Raw genomic sequence first — 19,969 nt, 5'->3', positions numbered from 1 at the left:
GCTATATAGTTTATGTGTAGACTTTTCTTAGCTCTTTTCTTAGCGCTATGGTCAGATGAGGATAGATTTGGGGGGAAATGAAACCCAGCAGGATGTTAAGCATTAACAAAGAGCACGAATGTGGTTGATAGGCTAGGAATTAGTGCACGAGGATCGAAGCTAGGTCATTAAGAGCAGTTCAGCGGGAAAGGGGCCGCAGCTAACTAATTTAAAGCTTGCCACGAACTTTAACGGCTCTGAACTGAGGGCATGTGTGAAGCAAGATTGGTTGATGGATTGGCGGCTAATAAATAAGGCAGGTCAGAATGCAATGCAACCCAGCTGGTTGCCACCGCCAGCCGTCTCTAGAACAGAATATGTGCGACGTATGGAATAGAACTAAAGCTAGGACTCTTCATATACCGAGCGTTTTTCTTAATACAAACAGATGTTGAGCACGCTGGGCAACTGAAACATGGGGATATACATGTAATTTCAAGGGGCATGAATTCAAGGTACCTTATGCGCTTAAGCTGCTGACCCCCCCGTGCCGGTAGGAAAATGCGCATGTGGCTAAGATAAGTTTCGCACTGTCTTGTCATTCTGGCTTACTTGCCTCATGACCATGATCTCCTGTAGTCCAGGTCATCATACCTTTTACAGTCATGAGCGCAACTGGATGAACATACAAGTAATCACAGCTAATTTTCGAGACAGCCAGCAAATAAACAGGCTCTCATCGTCATTCGGTGCATGAATTTAGCTTTACTGTGCCAGACAGCTCCGCTTTGTATCTAATACAGTATAGCTTAAAACGGCCAAACAGGCCCGATTTCCTTCCCTGGCGTCGCGAACCAAAGTAGTATTGATGGCATGGAGCGCAAAGCTGGGGAGGAGAGGCGATCAAAGCATCAAGATACTCGTGTTTATACTCTTTAGCAGCTTTAGGATTGCATGACTCTGATACTGCTATCACAGGAACATTTTATATATTGAGTAATATTCGTTATACCCCGCTGTGTAAATGCTAGTCCTCATCACTGGCATCCTTATCCTGGCTTTGTGCGATGTATTTGTCTTGTGTAGAAAAGGAGAAAGGAAGACAACAATACTGATGTGTCGTGATTAAAATTGCCCACCAGCTGCTATGCACGTTTACTTGCCAAACCAGATTGTATTCAATAGCTCAGAGGCTGTGGTGACCTTGCCCGCCGTATTTCTCGCAATACTCTGTCACCATTTCTAGGGCTATCGCCTAAACCTGCTGCATTCAGCCGAATACTTTCTTTGGCATGATCAATTCGATAGATTAGTCTATGACTCCTATTAGGACTTGTCATGAACAGCTTCAGCTTTGGACCAGCCTCAAATCCTTGGAAAACTTGACTGATTAGCGTTTGAAACAAAGCTAGAACTCGTTCCATCCTTTCCCCGTAATCGTGAAGATCGGACTCGAAATCTGAAACGCTGTCTATAAGTACGTAAATTATAGTATCTGGTCGTATCTGCCAAAACAGTCTCTCAAGAAGGAAACAGAGAGCCTCTGTGTTGCTGGCCGCTACAGCGTCGTACAAACTTTGATCAACAAAATTGAGCGACAAATTATAAGCTTTTGGGTACAGAAGCAATTGACTGATGATACTCCGTAAGAGGCCTTTGGGTCCTGAATTCTCTTTTTGTGGATCAATATGATGGCCGCAGAAAAATTGTAGCACAATACCAGTTTGAGCTTGAATGAGAGTTGAGGCAAAAGAAGCCGTGAAGTAGGACATTGGAGATGTTCGTCCTACACTCTCCCCACGACTACAGCCATCAACAAGCACCAGGCTAGGCCAGTCTGCTGATAACCATTCCTTGAACTGACGCTTTTGCCTTAGTAATGTAGCATATCCCAGTGCCTCTTCACTCATCAAGCTTTCTTTGCGGAGGATACGATCCGCATCGCCTATTGGGTCAGGTGTTTGTAGTAAGTTGATGATATCGCTCTCAGTTAGGGCTGGCGCATATTGAACGATAGGCTGAGGTGTTGGATTGGGGGAGACCATATTGGGGGAGACCATATTGGGGGAGGTCATATTGGAGGAGATCATATTGGGAGGGAGCGCAAAAAGTTCTATTCATCATCCAGTCAGCCAATCTTGTTCCGTTTGCGAAAAAGTGTGCCAGCTTACGTCTTTGAACGATTGCATCAGCTACAAACTGATATAAAGCGCTCTGCAGCTGCTCATGGATCGACGCAGGCAGCGCATCAACCAGTCTTTGTAGTCCCGCCTCAAACTGCTTCCTCTCTTCCCCTTCTTTAGCTATCTGTCTCTTAGTTTGTGCCAGTTCGTCGCCCATTTGATTAGCAGCATCAATCATCTGAGAACGGAACTGGTCCACTTGAGAAGACAGCTTATCATGGCCTTCACTGGTTTCTTGTTGTAGGTTTACTACCCTGGCTCTGATATCATGAGCAGTCTTACGAGTCGCTTCCGCTGCTATACGTCCTTGCTGTGCCGAGGTTTTCGTCTCTTGCCATACTTGTCGGTCCAAATGGGACGTAGCTTCGAAGACTGCTTGCTTTGCCTTGCTTATCTTTGTCGAGATTTCGCCTATCTTTGCAGCTTCTACTTCGGGAATTTGCTTAACAAACTTCTTGAAAACTGAGATATCTGTTGTCAGACCAAACGTCCTTCTATACCCCTCCACCTTGATGCTTAGAATGAGTGGCCTCTTACCATTTGCATCTTTATATGTGCGGTTCAAAATAACCAAGAGTTCAGAAAGACAGTCCACCAAGATCCCATAAAAATCCCAAACCAAATTCTTCAGTCTTATTTCGCCGCGATAGACGTTGCATATCTGATAGACGCTAGCCAAGACACCGGGAGCGTCGTCGAGCTCTTGCAGGATATTCCCTACGTTAGAAAGTCTTTTTCGGCACGACTATGGGTAGGTGTGTTAGTAAAATTACTCACCATATTCGACTAATATGTAGTTTTACCTGGAAAATGAACACCAGACCTGTTCTGAGGATGCTGAGGCCATTCTCGTCGGGGATAGCTTCGGAAAGGCGTTCTAAAATGTCTATGGCAATGTCGCCTTTTCTGATCCATCCTCTAAATCGATTATCTTCAGCTTTTTTTTCATACGTCTTTTTTGCTTCATCAATTTGATCGAAGACATCTCTCCAGCTGACTTCCTGGGGTATGGTTGTTGAATCGCCAGTTTGAAGAGACCCAATGGCCTCCGAAAGGTCCTCTAGTTTGCTGTGATCGAGTTAGAAAGATAGGAGTTGCGCTACACTAAAATGGGGAGAAGGGAAGAAAGAAAAGAATAATCATAAATTACCGGTTGATAGGAACTCTCCATTCTGCACGCTGACTACTGTACTCTGTTGGTGAGGCTAATCCCTGGTGAACTGCCGCACCCTCGGTTTGGCTCCAGTCTTTCATAACTTGAATTTCGCGACCATTGCTCATAATCTCCCTCATCCCCTGCCCCACTTCTAATGGTCGCCGAAAAGTCATGTTGAGTTACAGGTTTGTTATCTTTCCACAACAGAGAATAAAACGTTTCAGTGTCTATATATGCATGTAGTGTATTAGTTTAGAACCTCCAATCTGACTATAACCAAAGTCTTAACAACCCGTTGGAGCGAAGCTGAAACCTAAGAGGATTGACAACCTTGCTCATATTCCGTACCCCGCTTAGGATGAATGCCTCGCCTATTCCTAAAAGGACAGAGATCACAAATGACGAGAAGAAATGTGGGCTCATGATTATTTATAGGCCGCATTAGTCGCCCTTGAGGCGGCTTTTAATCAATATTTGGGCTTAGTTTTGTGTAGGATTAGGCTCCAAGACGGCAACATCGATTTATTTTACTGGATAAAATCTCTCTTTGCCCCTGTCAAGGTTGTGATTGTTGCAAATGAGTGGCTCGCCTATGCATGGGTCTATGCCCGAGTGAGCGCAGCTGCTTATAATGAATTAATCAGCTTCGTTGCGAGAGCGCTGCTTCAGCCGCATGTTCTCTGACTCCACATATTTAATAGAAACATCCCCCCTTCGATTATTATACGCCCGGTTCAGCCGCATTTGTATCTACTTTTCTTCAATAGCCTTAAAAAGAAAGAGACACAATGGCGGCAGATGCCGGGATAACCAGCCAGAATGGCGAAATAAGCACTGCCAAAGAGGCTACAGTTTCAACTCCGTCTGTCGCAGATGAGGCCCAGGGCGACTCCATCGCAGAACAAAGCGAAAAGCCTGTAAATAATACTTCGAATGGCGAAACCTCCGATTCAGCAAAAAATAAAGAAGTAAAGCAAGAAGAGAATAAGAAAGATGAGTCCAAGCAGGAAGAGTCCAAAGATAAAAAGGAAGAGTCCAAGCAGGACGACTCCAAAGACAAGAAGAATGAATCCGACTCAGCACAAACAGAGAAGCCCGCTACGGCTCCCGAACCCACTCCTGTTACCGTATCAACAAGCAAAAAAGAGAAGGAGAAGCCAAAGCCAAAGCCCATGCAGGCATTTTCGCGAGTTGTCCCAAAAACTCGAGAATGCTTCACCTGGGATGAATTCAAGAATCACCGAACCGAAGACCACAACTACGCTATCGAGACACTTGTGGCTGGTGATTCGCTGAAAGCAGAAATCGAGGAGTCGGCACTTCTCTATGAAGGTCTTCAAGACTTTCAGTATATGGGTGGCTGGGGAGGCGGTTTCCGAAGAGGCTTTGGCCGACGAAACCCTCAACACAAGACAGTCGTCGACGACGGAGACGAAGTTTGGCTTCAGCGAGTTCGAATCAACTCAAGGGCTGTCATGATGTATCTTGGACGTCAAAGTCCGGCAGGAAAGAAATGGAATGGGCGACCTCATGTCTTCCGTCGACCTTTCCGATATCTGATACATTTTCATGATAAAATGAAGGAAGCGCTAGCTGAGCTAGAAGAATCGGCCTCAAGTGCTGATTCGAAGACTGCTGACTCGCAGCAAGCCCAAGAGTCAAGTTCAGACAAGGGCAAAGAAAAATCGGACTCGGAGTCTCTCGGAATAGAATCCCTCTTCACCCATTCTGATACCTTGGCTGAGATGAGGCTTTACATAAAATTCATAGATGAGCAGGTGATGCCAGAGTACCAGCGCTTCCAAGATCAAGACATAAACACTGCGCCTACAAAGATCAGATGGGACCTCCTATGGTATCTCTTTAAACCTGGAGACCTGGTCTATGTGCCCAATCTCAATAGCGGTGTTCGAGCTCGAATCCCCATGGGTTGGGACAACGTGTTTCAACGTCTTCAAGGATTTAGCGATGGTGGAATGGAATCAGGGCCATCGACCAACCACAACACCAGAGGATCTCATACTGACCAGATGATATGGAGGATATATCGGGCCCCCTTCAAGCAGTCGGTTATTGATGGCTGCAATTGTGAATCTTGTCTGAAAATGGACTCAACTTGGTCAATATCGTGCTACCACATAGATTATGATGGCCAGAACTATAGCGCTGTTGGCAGGACTATCGAAATCCCCTCGTTTGAAGGGGAGCGTGAAATCACACAGCTGCCCTGCTATCCTATGAGATATGTCAAACAGCGAGATGAGATAATGGAGAGAGGCCGACAATACGGAAACAAGTTCATGGAACACATTGATCCTGCCAAGAGATACAGCTTCTATCGCGGCTGGACGCTCATCAAAACGCCTCTCGGCCAATCCGTCGAGGATAAAAACGGAAGAGTCATGACGAGTCCTGAACATATCGAAAGTGAGATTCTCGTCGACTTCGAGGAGGCCTTCAATACAGATCCTTCGTGGAAGCCTGACATTTTGGCGGTCGACCCGCTGACCTACAGAGTTGTCATATCAGTTGATAATGAGAATCCGCTGCAAGAGTGGCATGATGAAAAGCGCACCGACCTGAAGGATGCATGGGAAGACAAATTAATTACTGAGGACGGCGTTGATATAATTCAGATGAATGAGTTTATCGAAACAGATTTGCTTCTGAGGAAAAAGAAAGACAACGAGAACGAAATTGAGATTGGAGAACTTGAAGGCGACAACCTGGCACTTCTACCCAGACGACTCTTTGCATATGCCCTTTGGGAGCGTAAATTCGTGCAGGTTGATGTTCGAGACGTTTCGTTCCCCGAGCTCAAAGACAAGGACAGAGCCTTTGATAGCCTCCAGATTCCCGGCGAACACAAGACTCTTATCCAATCGCTAGTCTACTCTCACTTCAAAAAGCGAGTCAACGAAGGCTCTGTTGAGATTGCAACCCAAGATCTCATTCGTGGTAAAGGCAAAGGCATAGTGATCTTGCTCTTTGGTGTGCCCGGTGTTGGTAAAACCGCCACTGCTGAGGCGGTTGCGCAAAAGTTTGAGAAGCCTCTGTTCCCCATCACGTGTGGAGACTTGGGCTTCACGCCTGAGAGCGTGGAAAGATCTTTGAGCGAGATATTTCGCCTGGCTCATCTGTGGGACTGCGTTCTTCTTCTGGACGAAGCGGATGTTTTTATTACACAGAGAGATAGGAAAGATTTGGAAAGAAACGCTCTAGTTTCTGGTAAGTATTCACTATATCGTGTTGTTCAAGATATAAATTTATACATGTATGCTTTTTTCAGCGCTAACTTTCATCCTTAACCTCATCCAGTGTTTCTGCGTATGCTCGAATATTACAACGGCATTTTGTTCCTTACGACGAACAGACCTGGCGTTCTTGACGAAGCAGTCAAATCTCGAGTGCACTTGAATCTTCACTACAATTTCCTCACCGAGGAACAGGTGGTCGCAATCTTCAAACTCAATATCCAGCGACTCAGAGAAATCGAAGACCAGGCCTCCAAGGCTCCCGGACACACCAAACTTTTCATCGATGAGACCGATATCATTAGTTTTGCTAGTGATCACTGGAGAAATCACACAGACGGTATTGGACGATGGAACGGACGACAAATACGTAACGCTTTCCTCATCGCCGCATCATTGGCCCATTACGAGGGTGACATGGGTGAAAGACCAGAGGGGTTACAGAAACAACTGACATCAAAGCACTTCAAGAAGGTGGAGGAAACTACTAGAAGGTATGATGAGTATCGAGTGGCATGTCTTGGTGATACAGATAGCTATCTTGCGCACGACCGGTACGAGAGAGACGATGATTGGAACCCTCACGCAAGAGGTGCTCCCAACGCCTACGTGGCTGCTGGTCAGCCGCCTCAAGGTCCTGGCTATTTGCCCAGGACGGGGAGTTACCCGTGGCAGCGACCTGTACAAGCACCCCCAAACATGAATCCGAACTCGGTGCAAAGACAAGGGCCTGGAGGATGGTTGAATAACATGGAGGCACGCCCTGCTGCCTCTGGATACCAACCACCTATGCAGCCACCTCATGGCCAGCCCCCGCAACAACAATTCTCACAGCACCCGGGGCATATGCCGGCGAAAGGGGCCAGTAGTTCAAACAGTCCGAATTACACTACTCAAGGACCCTACCCTTCTCCTCCAGTAGGGAATAATGACCCACAAGGTTATGACCTGGGAGGTAACTCGCAGATGAAATCTAGGGGAGAGCCGAGAATGAATGATGAATGGAATGGGGCTGGTCAGCAGCAGCAGCATTGGCAGCAGAATCAGAATGGGTTCAATTCATATTAAGCGAGCGAGACGCATTCATTAAATACCAACGGCTATCTATGTCTTCCATAGAACTGCCTAATTTGCTTTACAAAGTATACGGAGAATATTAGTCTCATATAAGAAATCATCAAAGTTTATATAATCGATAAAACATCTAACACTTCCTCTTGTACTAAACTTAATTATTTAAACAATGGCCATTCACTTATACACTACAAAGGACCATAAAAGAGCTGCATATATAATGAAAATGCTTGTATTGACAAGTTCATAAAAGAATCTACACTTGTGAAAATATAATGTACATCAAAATCTATGGCTCTATGGCCTATTCCTTCATTCTGACGGCGGCCCATGTTATTGTTTGGCCGACCACATTCCAATGAAGTATCCAAACCATTTTCCATACTGCTAAATCGAAAAAACAACATTGCTTACTGCTTCTGAGCCCAGCCAACCTGGGTGTTGCCACTGTCAAAGACAACGTAAGCAGCCTTGAGGGCAATATCGCCAAAGATGGCGAATGGAAGACCACCAGAGGACTGGATACCACCGAAGCACTCGCTACCGCTGGCCGGGCCGTAGTTGATCAGGCTACCGGGGACGGTGATCTTGCCGCTTCCAACAGTGAAGGTGAAGTCGGGGAGAGTGGTGCTGCAGTCAAAGACGTATCCACCCTGCTGCTGGTCCTGGCGGGCACCCTGGACGTTCTTGTAGTAAGCGGTGACGAGGTCGTCGCTGCCGAGGAGAAGAGTGGTACCGGTATCGGCAATGGCACTGAAGGATCCACCAATATCGCTGCTGGTGCTGAACTGCCAGAAGCCCTGGCTGTTGTCGACGGGAGCGTAGAGAACATTGCTGGCGTCGGAGGGGATGGTTCCGAAGATGTAGCTGCCGGGAGTCTGGTGGCGGAGATCGGCAACGAAGAGGGGAGCATCAAGGCTTCCGGAGATGTTGTCGAACCAAGTCTTCTGCTGTGTGGGCTTGACTGTGTTGATGGAGCTGAAAGCGAGACCAACGAGACCGTCGTTCTTGCCCTGAGCGAACTGGGCGGAGACTTGCTGAGCGGACTCAACGGCCTGAGTCTTGACGGTCAGGCTGCCAACGGTGACGACATCGTTGTAGACATCACCAGAGGAAGATGACTGATCTCCATAGGTAATGGACCAGGTAGCACCATCAATCTTCTGGGCAGAAGTGCTCTTGCCCGGGCTGTAGATGCTATGGCCCTGAGCAGAGCTAGAATCGGTTTCGCTGGAGAAGACCCAGAGGTCGGAGCTGCCGGTGTCGAAGTCCAGGTTGAGAGTCTGGGGAGGAGTACCAATCTGAACAGGGACGAGATACTCAAGGTCATCACCATCCGGGGTAGCAGTGACATTGCCGCTGCTGCGCTTAATGAGTTGAGCAGACTTGATGGTCTCGATAGCCTCGAGCAAAGTGTCGCTGACTGGGACACCGTACTTGGCATAAGCGCGAGCTAGAGCGAGAGCACCATTCCTTCCAGTGAAGCCAGTGTTGGCAGCTCTCTTAATCTCGAAAGAGCCAGGCTGGGGAGCCATGTAAGGAATGGCACTTCCTGCTGCCATGGAGGCAGACAGGAAGGTGACAAGGAAACTGCCAAAGGAGGTAGTGGGCTGCATCTTAGAGTATATTTGAAGAATGGATGAAGAAAGACAAATGTCTTTTGGAGGGAAGAAATTGGTTAAATAGATTGAAATGAAAGTGGATCTATGGCAGCTCTTGTGATGCTGATGGCAAAGGAGTTGTAATTTCTCTTTAGGCGAGATTGTCAAGCCTTATTTATCCTTTTTTTTTAACTCCCCTAAAGATCGACGTCAGTAACTCCAGCCAAGAAACACCACGATAATGCCGACACGAGATATCGTAAAAGTCCTTTTGATCGGGAAACCAGTACTAGAATAGAAGGTCAGAATGCTTGAGACAGCATAAGGTTACGATGATAGACATCTGACACCGCTCTATCTAGACTTCACGATGCAGCAATGCCTCGTCAGGCAACCCAATTGGGCAGTTGGTTGTAATGCGATTGGAGAACTTTTGCGAGTCAGTTCGGAAAGTCTTCTTTCATGCTGCCAGCAACAAGTGTAATCACGCATGGAAATCGTGGAGACTGTGGAGGCAACCAATAATAGTACGAATGATGCCTTAAATGCTAGACCGATAGAACGCAAGCGTGTTTTACTCAAAGAGATCTATTATGATAAGCTGCAACCTCGGCCCATATTAACGAATCTCTGGGCCAGCTTCGGGTCCGTAAACTTAAGCATAGTTTGGATTGACGCAAAGATTGGTAGAAAGGAGTTTAGTTTATCCCCCAGCATGGGCCATTTGGAAATGGCAGTACTCTTGGGATCCGGAAGCTTATGCTCCATTCAGAAGGTTGAGCTACTTGTCAAGCCGGAGATCCTCATACGATGTTCAGGGCACATGCTGAGAAGGTGAAACTGCCTGGTGAGGCCTTTTGGCGATCTGCTATAAACATCGCCAAGAAGGGACGATCAGCCCGGACGATCTCCGTGGGTCGCCCCGCCAACGATAGCCAACGAGGACACAGCCTTCACTGCCTTCCGGCGTTTCACTCCTCTCCGCCAACGATTAATATTCTTCGATTGGAGGAGCTGGAGATAAGCTAGGACTATTCATACCCCTTGGAGCATGAATGGGCATGATAGAGTTGTCAAATCAAGGCTGACTGCCGCTGTATGAAGTGGCACATTGGAGGCGGCTCAACTTCCTTGCCATGCCACACCACAGGGATTTTCCGATAAAGACAAGGATCAGCCGCAGCCCCTGTTTAGTGTTAAGATGACAGGAGGAAGCACAGGTACCTTTGTCGCCATCGCCATACAAAGACAAGCACGAGCGCGATTAAGAAAATGATCACAAGAGAAACAAAAAAAAGATAGAGGGGAGCGAGAAAGGAGCGCAAATAAAAAGTTCCCGCCGTCAAAAAGACCGACGCGCTCCACTACTACGCAAGATATCATGGGGAAAGGTGGAGAATTCTCGAAAACAGCGTCTAGCTAGGCAGGAAGAATGTTCTAACCATTGGATAAAGGCTCGCCCGACTGCGCCTCAAATTTCATGAGCGGATTGTGATCCCAGGCCAATAAGATATCAAGACAGTTGCGGCAAATCGACATTTGTTTACAACAAAGGGGTGTGATCATTCTTTCATTGTTTATTGGCTTTCATGTTTTTACGAACAAGCAACGGCCTGGATAACTGCCAATCGATCAAAATAACTTCAACCATCAAGGAGGTGCGGGTGACAGTTAATATATAATGCGGCATATTGATAAGAATAAAAATAAGAATAGTCAGCCAAGCCGGAGAAATTAACGCCAAGACTCAGAGAACTAGGTAGGGATAGAAGTGTGACATACCGTACCGCTGCCGCTGCCGCTACCGCTATCTCGGGATGGTGCTCTATGTAGGCGGGTAATCTGGGGATTTGTTCATACCTTACGTAGTAGCCTTATGTAATGGTTCATGAAACTTGGCTGTCTCCATACAAATAAGACAACCTATTTATGTGTGTCCAACATGATAGAGTTTAAAGCTTTGCCATCTTCTAAAATGTTTCTAATTGCAGATCAATTTATCCTGGCCAGCTCCAGAGTATTTTTGATCTTCACGATTTACGGGTGACGAAACAGGCCCATTAATATCCCTTTTGCAAATCCACCGATCCCCTATTTTTTGTATAAATGCTAGATAAAAATACCTAAATGGCCCCGCCGTCTACGAGTTCCCTTGTGATCTGACGATTCCAACGTACACACTCGCAAAAACTTGATCTGATTGCTTCTATAGTAGAAATATGGGTCGATTAATCGAGCAATAGAATTAAAGGCGTCTTTTATAGTTTTGATCCAGTTTGTAGCAGCACCAGTTATCGCTTGCAGGCCTACAGAGTAGGCAGTCCATAGATCGTAAGCTGTAAATTGGTGCAGAATCAAGTCGGGAATGGTGGATAATGTGTATGGCAAATATTAACTCTTTTTTCTGAAGTCGCTGCCCATCAACTGATAAGAATAGTACCCATTACATCTTCCTCATTAATAGATGTTGAAGCAAGCAACCCCTTCTCCCCCTCCTTGCTAATTCTCTTTATTTTATTTAATTTCCTTTTTACAAAAAGAAGAAGCTTATAGGGTAGCTACACGTCCGAGAAAGGCCTTGTAAGCTTGCGACGATCAAAAGAGCTTAGTTCATCACAAGAGAGAAGGAGAGAAGCCATCAGGGAGGGTTAAAATTGCTGTGAAGCTCAGCTCTCACACCCCCCGCATAATCTACCCAGATCAACAAAAGTGCTTTGCGGCCTCCATGGTGTCTGCCTCGCGTAACCTTATGGAGAAAATGGCGCTAGATATCATTTACTAACCTGATCTTAGCCAAGTACACGAAAACAAACCAATGCATAGTCCAAAACGAGGCATCGCCATAATAAGCAGTCATTATTCATTAAATCTCAGAAACTAAACTATATCATAATCACAAAATATTATCGCTCTTTTAGCTCTTCCGTCGTTTATATATAGCTTATAGGCTCCATTAGATGCTTCATTTTCTTTCTGGGCATCGACGTTGCAGCAAATAAGTAGAGTAATTATACACTTAGAACAAGGAGAGAAAAGAAAATAAGAAACTTTTTATGCCACAGTCAAGATGTCTACTCGGCAAAGTGCAGCTTGACATTGACACCCTCGCCGGGAGAGTTGATCAAAGTTAAGCCGTGAGAAACCGGGCCAGCTTGTGATCCATCGATGCTGTCAATGCGCTGCATCAGTCGGACCACCACATAACCTGTCTCTGTTAGTGCAAATTGCTGACCAATGCATATTCTTGGTCCTCCATTGAATGGGAGATAGTCCCAGCCTGGCCGTCGCGTCTCCCACCTCTCCGGCTTAAAGATCTCTGCGTCAGGACCCCAGATATCTTTGCGGCGGTGCATCAAATAAACCTGGTTGACAACGATATTAGACATAAAGGACTTAAACATAATATATGGGAATGTTTGCTTACAGAGTAGCCAATGTCTTGACCTTTTGGCACAAAGATTGGTGACTGTCCGTCTTTGCCACCTCCTACGGGCAGCGTTGTGTCTACTTGGGCGGTTCGAACATTCATGGGGACTGCAGGATAGAGGCGCAGGATCTCATTCAAACACCATTGGAGATACTGGCAGCCCTTCATCTTTTCGAATGTGATTTCCTTGGGGTTAGAGTATGTTCCAAACTCTTCTAGGATGATGGCTCTCAGGCGTCGGTAGATGTGTGAGTATCGAGGGTCGGCCATGGTATAAAAGAAAAATCCTAGCGTCGAAGCAGTAGTATCTCGACCGGCAAGCAAGATATTGAGAAGTTCGGATCGCAGCTCCTCGGGGTCTTGGGTATCCTTGGCTAAGGCTTTGAGGAAGACATATCTTCCTTCATCCTCAGACTTCTTTTCGCTTGCGCCTTCAGCAAGAGCTTTCTGGACAAAGTAGTCGACAAAATCGTGCACACTCTTGACCATTTTCTTAAACTCGGAAGTGTGTGCCAGCCGGTAATTGGGGCCCAGTCGCGCTCCTATGGAAAGAGCATACTGAGCTCTATCAAAGGCATATGCGAAGTTGACATCATCATCGGAACTAGGTGGGTTATCTACGAGTTGACTGTTCACACTCTCTCCAAAGAGGAATTCAGTTGCAGAGTCGAGTGTGAGTCTGAAGAACAGAGGCTGAAGGTCCACCAGACTTGTCCAACCATCCGGCTTCACATGGCGGTCGAGCACTGTCATAAAAGCTCTGACATGATCTTCCTCCAGGCTAAGGTCGCTCACTTGGCCGCGATTGAATTGCGGTCGCAGCAAGGCTCTAGAGTGCTCCCAGTATTTGCCATTTGAGGCGAACTTGTAAAGAAGAGCAGTTAGCATGAATGTACTGAGCGCAGATGGGGTTACGTAGCAAAACTCACGATTCCATGTCCTAGCAACGGCTCGAAATTATCTGTCCGGTTTACGCCTAGGCCGAAATCCTTGAACTTGAGCGCCAGAATAGTTTGGATATTTCGAGGATCCATCGTCACAATTGTTTCCCTAAAGAACGGCGATCTAACGCGTAACGTGCCCACCGTGCGGCCATGTTTAATTGCTAACCGCTCGAAATTGCCCTGAACGTATGTGGGAAACTGCTTTTTACGGCTCGCTTTGACGCCCTTTACCAAATCAGCTATACCAGTCGGATCATATGTTGTCATCCATGCCGGCGACTCGCACCCGAGCTCTTTGGCCCGAGCTCTATAATAGAGAATCTCGCGGATTTTGTTAAAGATGTAGACAATAGCCAATGCTGCGGCTACAACGCCCGCTGCAAGAGTCAACTGCATATTGGCCAAGACACTGACAATTTGCAAGGGAAAGTGTAAACAAAATAAAAGATGGAATGAGTCAAAATAATAACTTTTGCGAGAAATAAAAGATCAAACTCACACCCTCGGCTAATCTAGTTGTTTAGTTCATTTCCTATGACAAAAGAGTAGTGGTCATAGAGCGGCTATATACGGGGAGCTAAAGCTTGACAGAATAGTTTGACACCAACGCCAACTAAGAAACAAGCAGGAGAGACGGACCAACTCAATGGCCTGGACGGGCTGTCGCCCTTAATCCGGCCCCGTTTGTGCAGTAAATTGTGTCGTTTGTGACTCTCCGCACGCTAGGTTTGGACAGTGCCAATGGCGCCAGTTACATGGCGCCATTCCAAGCCGCTCTAGTCTTTTCTGTAAGGGTTAGTGAAACCAAATTGCAAGAATGGAGCACAAGTCCAGCACGGCGTTTGTGCTCACTGTAACCTGCTACAGCTGTCGGATAGCCGCACAATTGTGTCTCGATGAAACGGAAATCGGGCTGTATCGACCTACCGCTGTGAATCTCGTCTCTTTTCCCCTTCTGGACAAACGCTGCTGATAATTCCCGCCTCTGGGCTTGGATGATGCCAACAATATTGCATCTGCTAGTGCGATCTTCACATGCTGGGGAAGATCTTCGGCTGGTTGATTCTAACTGGCCACAGTTGATGCGGGGGACGGCACGGACGGAGAGCGTGACGAATCCGCGGAAGCCGTATCAAATCATGCTTTGCAGGCATTGCTGCTGTACAAGGTGATACTTCGTGTTGTTGCGTGTGCCGTATGAGGCGCTTACGTGTATGTACTGATGTATGTATGTCTCAGTTCGTTGCAGGGGGTTCATGAAAGCCGAGGTTCGTCAAGGTATCGCATGAGCTTGTGAGCGTTTATGCAAAAATGACTTTCGTTATGCCGCTATTGTTGTTTGAATGATTGGATGCATGGCGCTATGACGCTTTATATCGAAGATGTCATGAACTGCTCAGAAATAAGATGCTGAGTGGCTTGAAGGATTGGGGGAGCAGCCGTCGTGGAATGTGGAGGGTAGCATCTGGAACATGTATAGGACATTGATTTGCCCTGCGATCTTTGCACGATGGTTCAAGATTAGACCCCGCCCGCCTCTACAGATAATAGGGCAGCTGTCGCATGCACAAGCATATAAAACCAAAATCTATCAATCTAATGATATGCGCAACACAGCTGTTACCCCGGAATGTGCAGATCAAATCTGCGCATTGAGTCTAGTCAATTCTGTATAGCTCTTAATAGCGTGCTTACTGCGTTGCTCTCGCTTGTTCTAGCTCCGGGAGAATATGGACTCGGGTGAGGCTGTAAGTGAGACGTTGGCCGAACGATGGCGAAAATGGCAAAGTTCGAGAGGACATTCTCTAAATAGGCTGTCGTCTAAACTACACATACTCACATAGGCAGTGTAATGTTCAAATTGAATAAAGACCTCTCAGGGTAATACACACTTAATTGAAGGACAACTAACATGCGGGAGGAGGTTTAAACTCGGGATATTTCTCTGTATTGATCCCGTCTCAGCCCTAGTAACCGACGCCGATTGGCTACCAAGCTCTCTTGCTGACTAGGACCTACCTGCATTGAGAAACCATTCGATAGAAGGGTAACATAATTATGAGCGCCATACAATACGACAAATTAAGCATTGTGATATTTTTTTTTAAACTATGATTTAAACTGGATCTGATGATGTGTGGAGTCGTGAAAATGGCCTCGAATTAGGTCTCATCTGCCGTGTTAGCGCCTCTGCTTTAGCTGCTTGTATCTTGCCGAATAATTCACCACGGGTAACAATACCTCCGAATAGGAAGAGCGACTTCAATTGCTGAGTAAAATTTAAAACTCATTGCTGGGTTTATCATCAACATCGGTTCTTAATCGTCACTCTACAATTGTATACGTTTAGAAAACGAGCCGTACAACTAAAAGCAAAATGACGGCAGTCGGCAAAAGTAATGACCCATCGGCTCTAGCCTTTCGTCGAGTTACGCACGACAAGATCCTCATCTTTGGGGACTCCCTCACGGAGCTCAGCAGTAACATCCACACACTTTCATTCGCTCTCACGCCTGCGCTACAACACTACTATTTTCGCAAACTTGCCGTGGTTGCGCGAGGATATGGAGGCTATAGCTCGATGCATCTGAAGCATGCGCTACTACCTACGTTACGCGTGGAAATAGCAGCTGGAGAGGCAATCAAGCTATTGGTGTTAGAGATAGGTACAAACGACGCAGCGGAGCGTGATATACAAACCGTACCAGTGGAAGAATACAGCGAAAATCTCCAGTGGATGGTGGAACAGGCCAAAAACGCGGGCGTTGAGAGAATCATAGTGGTGGGCCCGGGGCCTGTTGACGAGAACATGCTTGAACCTCCCGTATACAACCGAGTAATGAGAAATTTGACATACTCGGAAGCCGCAAAAGCCGTTGCAAAACAATGTGGCGTACCATTCATCGACATGTGGCATACGATGTTGTCGCACGTGGGATGGAAAGAAGGGAAGCCGGTGCCAGGCATATTCGGCACAAGCGAGACGGTGCTGAAAGACGTATTAGACGACGGAGTTCACTTAACCGGCAAGGGCTACAGAATATGGTACGACGAGCTGTTGGCAGTAATCGAAACCGACTTTCCAGAGTTAAAATCTGAAGCGCTGCCAACGGTACTGCCACATATATTTGATGTTGATAGAGAAAATTTGCCCGAGACTTTATGGCAAGAGGTTAAAGTGAAAGAGTGAAGAGTAACTTATTTATTATATACGACCCAGGTCAAATTGCGGCAGCAGTTATGTTACTGAAAGAAACAAAGTTGCATGACGACATATTTCTGTTAGTGTCATTTCTCGCCATTAATGTAATAGACTCGTTCTTCAAGACTTGTCGCCAACTCAGAGCGAAACATGTAAGCATAAGAAAATAAAAATAAAAATAGAATAAAATAAGAGAGGCGATTTATAGATAACTATAATTGATGGCTTGCCATGAAATATTCACTTCTTCTCTATACTTCGTGCCGCATCAGCAATCTTGGCTTCTGCATTCTCTAATAGTCCCGGAGGGATTTGATCCGGGTCAATGATTTCCTTCATTGCACGAGAAAGAATGCGAAGGAAGCTGATGTAGGGCGCATATTCGCCTTTCCCATTGTATAGCATTCGGAAACACACTTGGATGGCGGTGGTAATAGGCCAGACAAAGAATCGGTCCAGCTGTCGGAAGGTAACCGCTCTGTTGCCTGTCAGCTGCATGCCCACCTGAAGAGCTCTGACAATGTCGGTAACGGCAAAAGCGCATTTTGAGTTTGCATCTATGGCAAGATTCTCCGGCAACTGGTCCTTCTCCACCCTAAAAAGCGCTGTTTCGTGTAGATTGACCTTCAGAGTGTTTAGATTCATCCGTAGTCCTATAGCAAGCGGATCGTTGCCTGAGTTGCCGTTCATGTGTGGCGCTAGCAAAATTGTCCGGCAATGCTCGACGAGTTTGTCAATAGCATAGTGTGTTTCCCAGAATCCCTGTGCTGTCTCACTATAAGAAGACTCAGCGTGTCTGAAATAGCGCTGGTAAAGAGAAATCATAAGGTTATCAGCAGCAAATGACGACAGTGAAATAGTCTCTGTTAGCTCAAACACCTGATCCAGCCTCGGCATCTTTTCATCCAAGAAGTCTGGATACTCGCTGGAGCTGGGAAGCGGAACATTAATCTGGGTGGCATCGTTAGCTGGAACAAGCAGCCAGTCGGAAGGCACGTCTGATACTCACGACTCCAGTAAAGGTTGGACAAATGTTGGACCTGATGCTAGCAAACGAGTCAAAAATAAAGAGGCTCCAGAAAACTCGCCGTCTCTCTTCTTGCTCCGCCGGACTGATGGAATGACTGGGCTGTTTGCTCAGGCCCCATCGTGCATACATTCCGGCATCGCTTTTCACGTCGTTCAAGCCCAATATTTGAACCAGGTTAATTGCACGACCTAGTGTCAGATAGGCTCGAGCAAAGTTTGGCTGCTTAAGCTCATAGAGTGTTAATATCACATAAGCTTGTAGAATATTAATATTCTCCAGTGAATCGCCACTCTCCTGCCTTTCGCAAAGGTCAATAAGATTGCGAGCCTGTTCATGATAGAAGCTTGCATAGTCCTGTAATTCTGGTACAGAAAATGCCGCCAAAGCTCCCATAGCATAACATAGAGCCTGCAACTCAACAGTGGGACATGATTGCGATACTTCATGCTCAAAGCGAGTTCGGTTGATTATGGGGATTATGGGATGGAATATTTCAAAGTATCGTTCGTAGCTGTCTTTATTTAACTACTCATCATTACCAAATACGACCTCTTGTACTTACAGTTTCTGTAGAATTGTAGCTAAGGCCGTGGGCATGGGCTCAGTAGTCGGCGTTGGGATGTCAAAAATCGCAGGCTCAAATCCAACAGACTGGTCATCCAGTATGTTCTGAGACATCATGATATCCGAAAAGTTAGAAGATGTAAAAGTGTCGGGCGGTAAGAATGCTGGAGCCTCTTTGGCTGATGTTGCTGGTGTAGTAATATTCGCTTCGTTGAACCTAGTTCAGAGAACTCTAAGTATTGGATACATGTAATCTTATTTTGTGAGATGTTCTTTTTGTTATGCCTTACCATTTTGTGATTGTCTGTTGAGTCAAATGTAGATTATATAGAGGTTCTGATTCTTGTAGATCATATGTAGGATATGTAGGGTCGGGTACACAACTCAGATGCGATTGAGCCTCTTCTTGGATTGAGATTATATGTGGTGGCGAGGGTGTAATTGGTAGCCCAGTGCTGTCAACGTCTCTCCATGCCACCGAAAATTGCGGTTGATTCTGCTGCACCACATTTGTAGAAGCCAGCTGGGCCTCTGCTTGTTCTGAGAGAAACATTAGCCATCAGTGCTCCTCATGTCATGTGTCCCCACCACTGCCATGATCCAACCAACACTCACTAAGTCTGTTATTCAACGTCTCAAGAAATCTTGACATGCCAATCCTGGAGCTTGTCGGTTTCGCTCGGCCAGAATAGTGACATGCTACTCCCATCTTGACACATCTATTACATGGCGGGTCCTGCCTGTCGCATCTGACTTTGCGAGCTCGACACGCGTCGCACGCGCGCCTTCTTAGAGATGAGCTTATTCTCTGCGTTGATGCCGCCGTGGTTTTTAATTCTGCCTCATCTACAGCTGCGCGATTAATATCTTCCTCATTACCAGCCATGGATATGAGGGCTGCTGGCTCCTCGTTGGAGACCTCATTTGCCGTCGCACTCATCGCCGAAATTTTCAATAATGAACGGCTAACTTTCATATAAAATACGCCAAAACCCACATCTAATAGAAATACATGCTCAGAAACTGTCAACTGCTAGTACGTGGCCCATAGTCAGGGAAATGTCATTGATCGTTTGCTATGAGCAGTATTTGTTTGCTGGTGTCAGCGGGAGGTACAAGTTCGAGCTTATTGCCCGTAGCCCCAAATGGGTGGTTACTAAAATCCTCTACTACTGCTAGGCAAAGACTGGAAAGATTCAACTCTCCTTGGCGGTAGTATTTTACTTAAGACATCATAACACCGTTCTTAAGGTAGGACTAAGACTGCATGTATATGTTCGCAAATTGATTTTCGATATAGGAGGCTCGGTTCAGATGTAAAAATGCGTCGCACGAAAGCGCGCTGCGCTCTTTCGCACAGAGAACAAATAATAGCACGTGCACGTAAGCCCGATCTCGCCGCCGTCTCAGCTCAGTCGGCGGGGTGCAGATCTAACCAATAGCAGTCAGCGCTGGCATTATTGAGTAGAGGGTATTTCACATATCTTTTGGACAAGCAAAGAACTGCCATTCGAGTGTCAGTGGACGTCGCACTGCGATGCTTGAAGTATATATT

General features: G+C 46.4%; 6 protein-coding genes across 6 annotated transcripts; 2 read left to right on the top strand and 4 right to left on the bottom strand.

Annotated features, from left to right (window-relative positions):
- Positions 1-471: 471 nt before the first annotated feature.
- GGI43DRAFT_411915 (uncharacterized protein) lies at positions 472-3,599 on the bottom strand. Its single transcript, XM_083206783.1, has 5 exons — positions 3,313-3,599; positions 2,966-3,230; positions 2,700-2,907; positions 2,151-2,624; positions 472-2,092 (listed from the first exon to the last, which is right to left on the bottom strand). The coding sequence occupies exons 1-5, from the start codon at positions 3,489-3,491 to the stop codon at positions 1,158-1,160; spliced, it is 2,061 nt and encodes a 686-aa protein (XP_083058195.1). The 5' UTR covers positions 3,492-3,599; the 3' UTR covers positions 472-1,157.
- Positions 3,600-3,808: 209 nt separating this feature from the next.
- On the top strand, positions 3,809-7,848 carry GGI43DRAFT_128540 (ATP-binding protein). Its single transcript, XM_083199136.1, has 2 exons — positions 3,809-6,546; positions 6,637-7,848. The coding sequence occupies exons 1-2, from the start codon at positions 4,107-4,109 to the stop codon at positions 7,638-7,640; spliced, it is 3,444 nt and encodes a 1,147-aa protein (XP_083058194.1). The 5' UTR covers positions 3,809-4,106; the 3' UTR covers positions 7,641-7,848.
- Positions 7,831-9,500, bottom strand: GGI43DRAFT_128549 (pepsin-like aspartic protease). The gene has a single exon (XM_083199137.1). It carries the CDS (start codon positions 9,260-9,262, stop codon positions 8,057-8,059), a length of 1,206 nt encoding a protein of 401 aa, XP_083058193.1. The 5' UTR covers positions 9,263-9,500; the 3' UTR covers positions 7,831-8,056.
- A 2,752-nt stretch (positions 9,501-12,252) lies between these two features.
- On the bottom strand, positions 12,253-14,150 carry GGI43DRAFT_128384 (cytochrome P450). Its single transcript, XM_083199134.1, has 3 exons — positions 13,604-14,150; positions 12,672-13,538; positions 12,253-12,609 (listed from the first exon to the last, which is right to left on the bottom strand). Exons 1-3 carry the CDS (start codon positions 14,012-14,014, stop codon positions 12,319-12,321), a joined length of 1,569 nt encoding a protein of 522 aa, XP_083058192.1. The 5' UTR covers positions 14,015-14,150; the 3' UTR covers positions 12,253-12,318.
- Positions 14,151-15,644: 1,494 nt separating this feature from the next.
- On the top strand, positions 15,645-16,934 carry GGI43DRAFT_128479 (SGNH/GDSL hydrolase family protein). Its single transcript, XM_083199135.1, has one exon. The coding sequence runs from the start codon at positions 15,996-15,998 to the stop codon at positions 16,806-16,808; it is 813 nt and encodes a 270-aa protein (XP_083058191.1). The 5' UTR covers positions 15,645-15,995; the 3' UTR covers positions 16,809-16,934.
- GGI43DRAFT_128364 (transcription factor domain-containing protein) lies at positions 16,935-19,797 on the bottom strand. Its single transcript, XM_083199133.1, has 5 exons — positions 19,030-19,797; positions 18,705-18,954; positions 18,413-18,631; positions 17,830-18,361; positions 16,935-17,771 (listed from the first exon to the last, which is right to left on the bottom strand). The coding sequence occupies exons 1-5, from the start codon at positions 19,388-19,390 to the stop codon at positions 17,061-17,063; spliced, it is 2,073 nt and encodes a 690-aa protein (XP_083058190.1). The 5' UTR covers positions 19,391-19,797; the 3' UTR covers positions 16,935-17,060.
- Between the last annotated feature and the right edge of the window lie 172 nt (positions 19,798-19,969).

The sequence above is a fragment of the Trichoderma evansii genome (genome assembly GCF_050947405.1).
Source record: "Trichoderma evansii strain SZMC 28006 chromosome Unknown GGI43scaffold_18, whole genome shotgun sequence".
Lineage (NCBI taxonomy): Eukaryota > Fungi > Ascomycota > Sordariomycetes > Hypocreales > Hypocreaceae > Trichoderma > Trichoderma evansii.
The sequence above is the reverse complement of the archived record's forward strand: the minus strand, read 5'-3'. Positions and strand labels throughout refer to the sequence as shown.

What these genes read in the sequence shown, in the direction of transcription:
- GGI43DRAFT_128540 (XM_083199136.1), top strand. Translation starts at nt 4,107, where the DNA reads ATGGCGGCAGATGCCGGGATAACCAGCCAGAATGGCGAAATAAGCACT. An exon ending in AAGAAACGCTCTAGTTTCTG is followed by an intron (nt 6,547 to 6,636) that starts GTAAGTATTCAC and finishes AACCTCATCCAG; the next exon opens with TGTTTCTGCGTATGCTCGAA.
- GGI43DRAFT_128549 (XM_083199137.1), bottom strand. Translation starts at nt 9,262, where the DNA reads ATGCAGCCCACTACCTCCTTTGGCAGTTTCCTTGTCACCTTCCTGTCT.
- GGI43DRAFT_128364 (XM_083199133.1), bottom strand. Translation starts at nt 19,390, where the DNA reads ATGAAAGTTAGCCGTTCATTATTGAAAATTTCGGCGATGAGTGCGACG. An exon ending in GCTACAATTCTACAGAAACT is followed by an intron (nt 18,362 to 18,412) that starts GTAAGTACAAGA and finishes AAATAAAGACAG; the next exon opens with CTACGAACGATACTTTGAAA. An exon ending in GTCCAACCTTTACTGGAGTC is followed by an intron (nt 17,772 to 17,829) that starts GTGAGTATCAGA and finishes GATGCCACCCAG; the next exon opens with ATTAATGTTCCGCTTCCCAG.
- GGI43DRAFT_128384 (XM_083199134.1), bottom strand. Translation starts at nt 14,014, where the DNA reads ATGCAGTTGACTCTTGCAGCGGGCGTTGTAGCCGCAGCATTGGCTATT. An exon ending in CGTTGCTAGGACATGGAATC is followed by an intron (nt 13,539 to 13,603) that starts GTGAGTTTTGCT and finishes CTTCTTTACAAG; the next exon opens with TTCGCCTCAAATGGCAAATA. An exon ending in GTCAAGACATTGGCTACTCT is followed by an intron (nt 12,610 to 12,671) that starts GTAAGCAAACAT and finishes GTTGTCAACCAG; the next exon opens with GTTTATTTGATGCACCGCCG.
- GGI43DRAFT_411915 (XM_083206783.1), bottom strand. Translation starts at nt 3,491, where the DNA reads ATGACTTTTCGGCGACCATTAGAAGTGGGGCAGGGGATGAGGGAGATT. An exon ending in GTCTGGTGTTCATTTTCCAG is followed by an intron (nt 2,908 to 2,965) that starts GTAAAACTACAT and finishes ACCTACCCATAG; the next exon opens with TCGTGCCGAAAAAGACTTTC. An exon ending in CACATATAAAGATGCAAATG is followed by an intron (nt 2,625 to 2,699) that starts GTAAGAGGCCAC and finishes CAGATATCTCAG; the next exon opens with TTTTCAAGAAGTTTGTTAAG.
- GGI43DRAFT_128479 (XM_083199135.1), top strand. Translation starts at nt 15,996, where the DNA reads ATGACGGCAGTCGGCAAAAGTAATGACCCATCGGCTCTAGCCTTTCGT.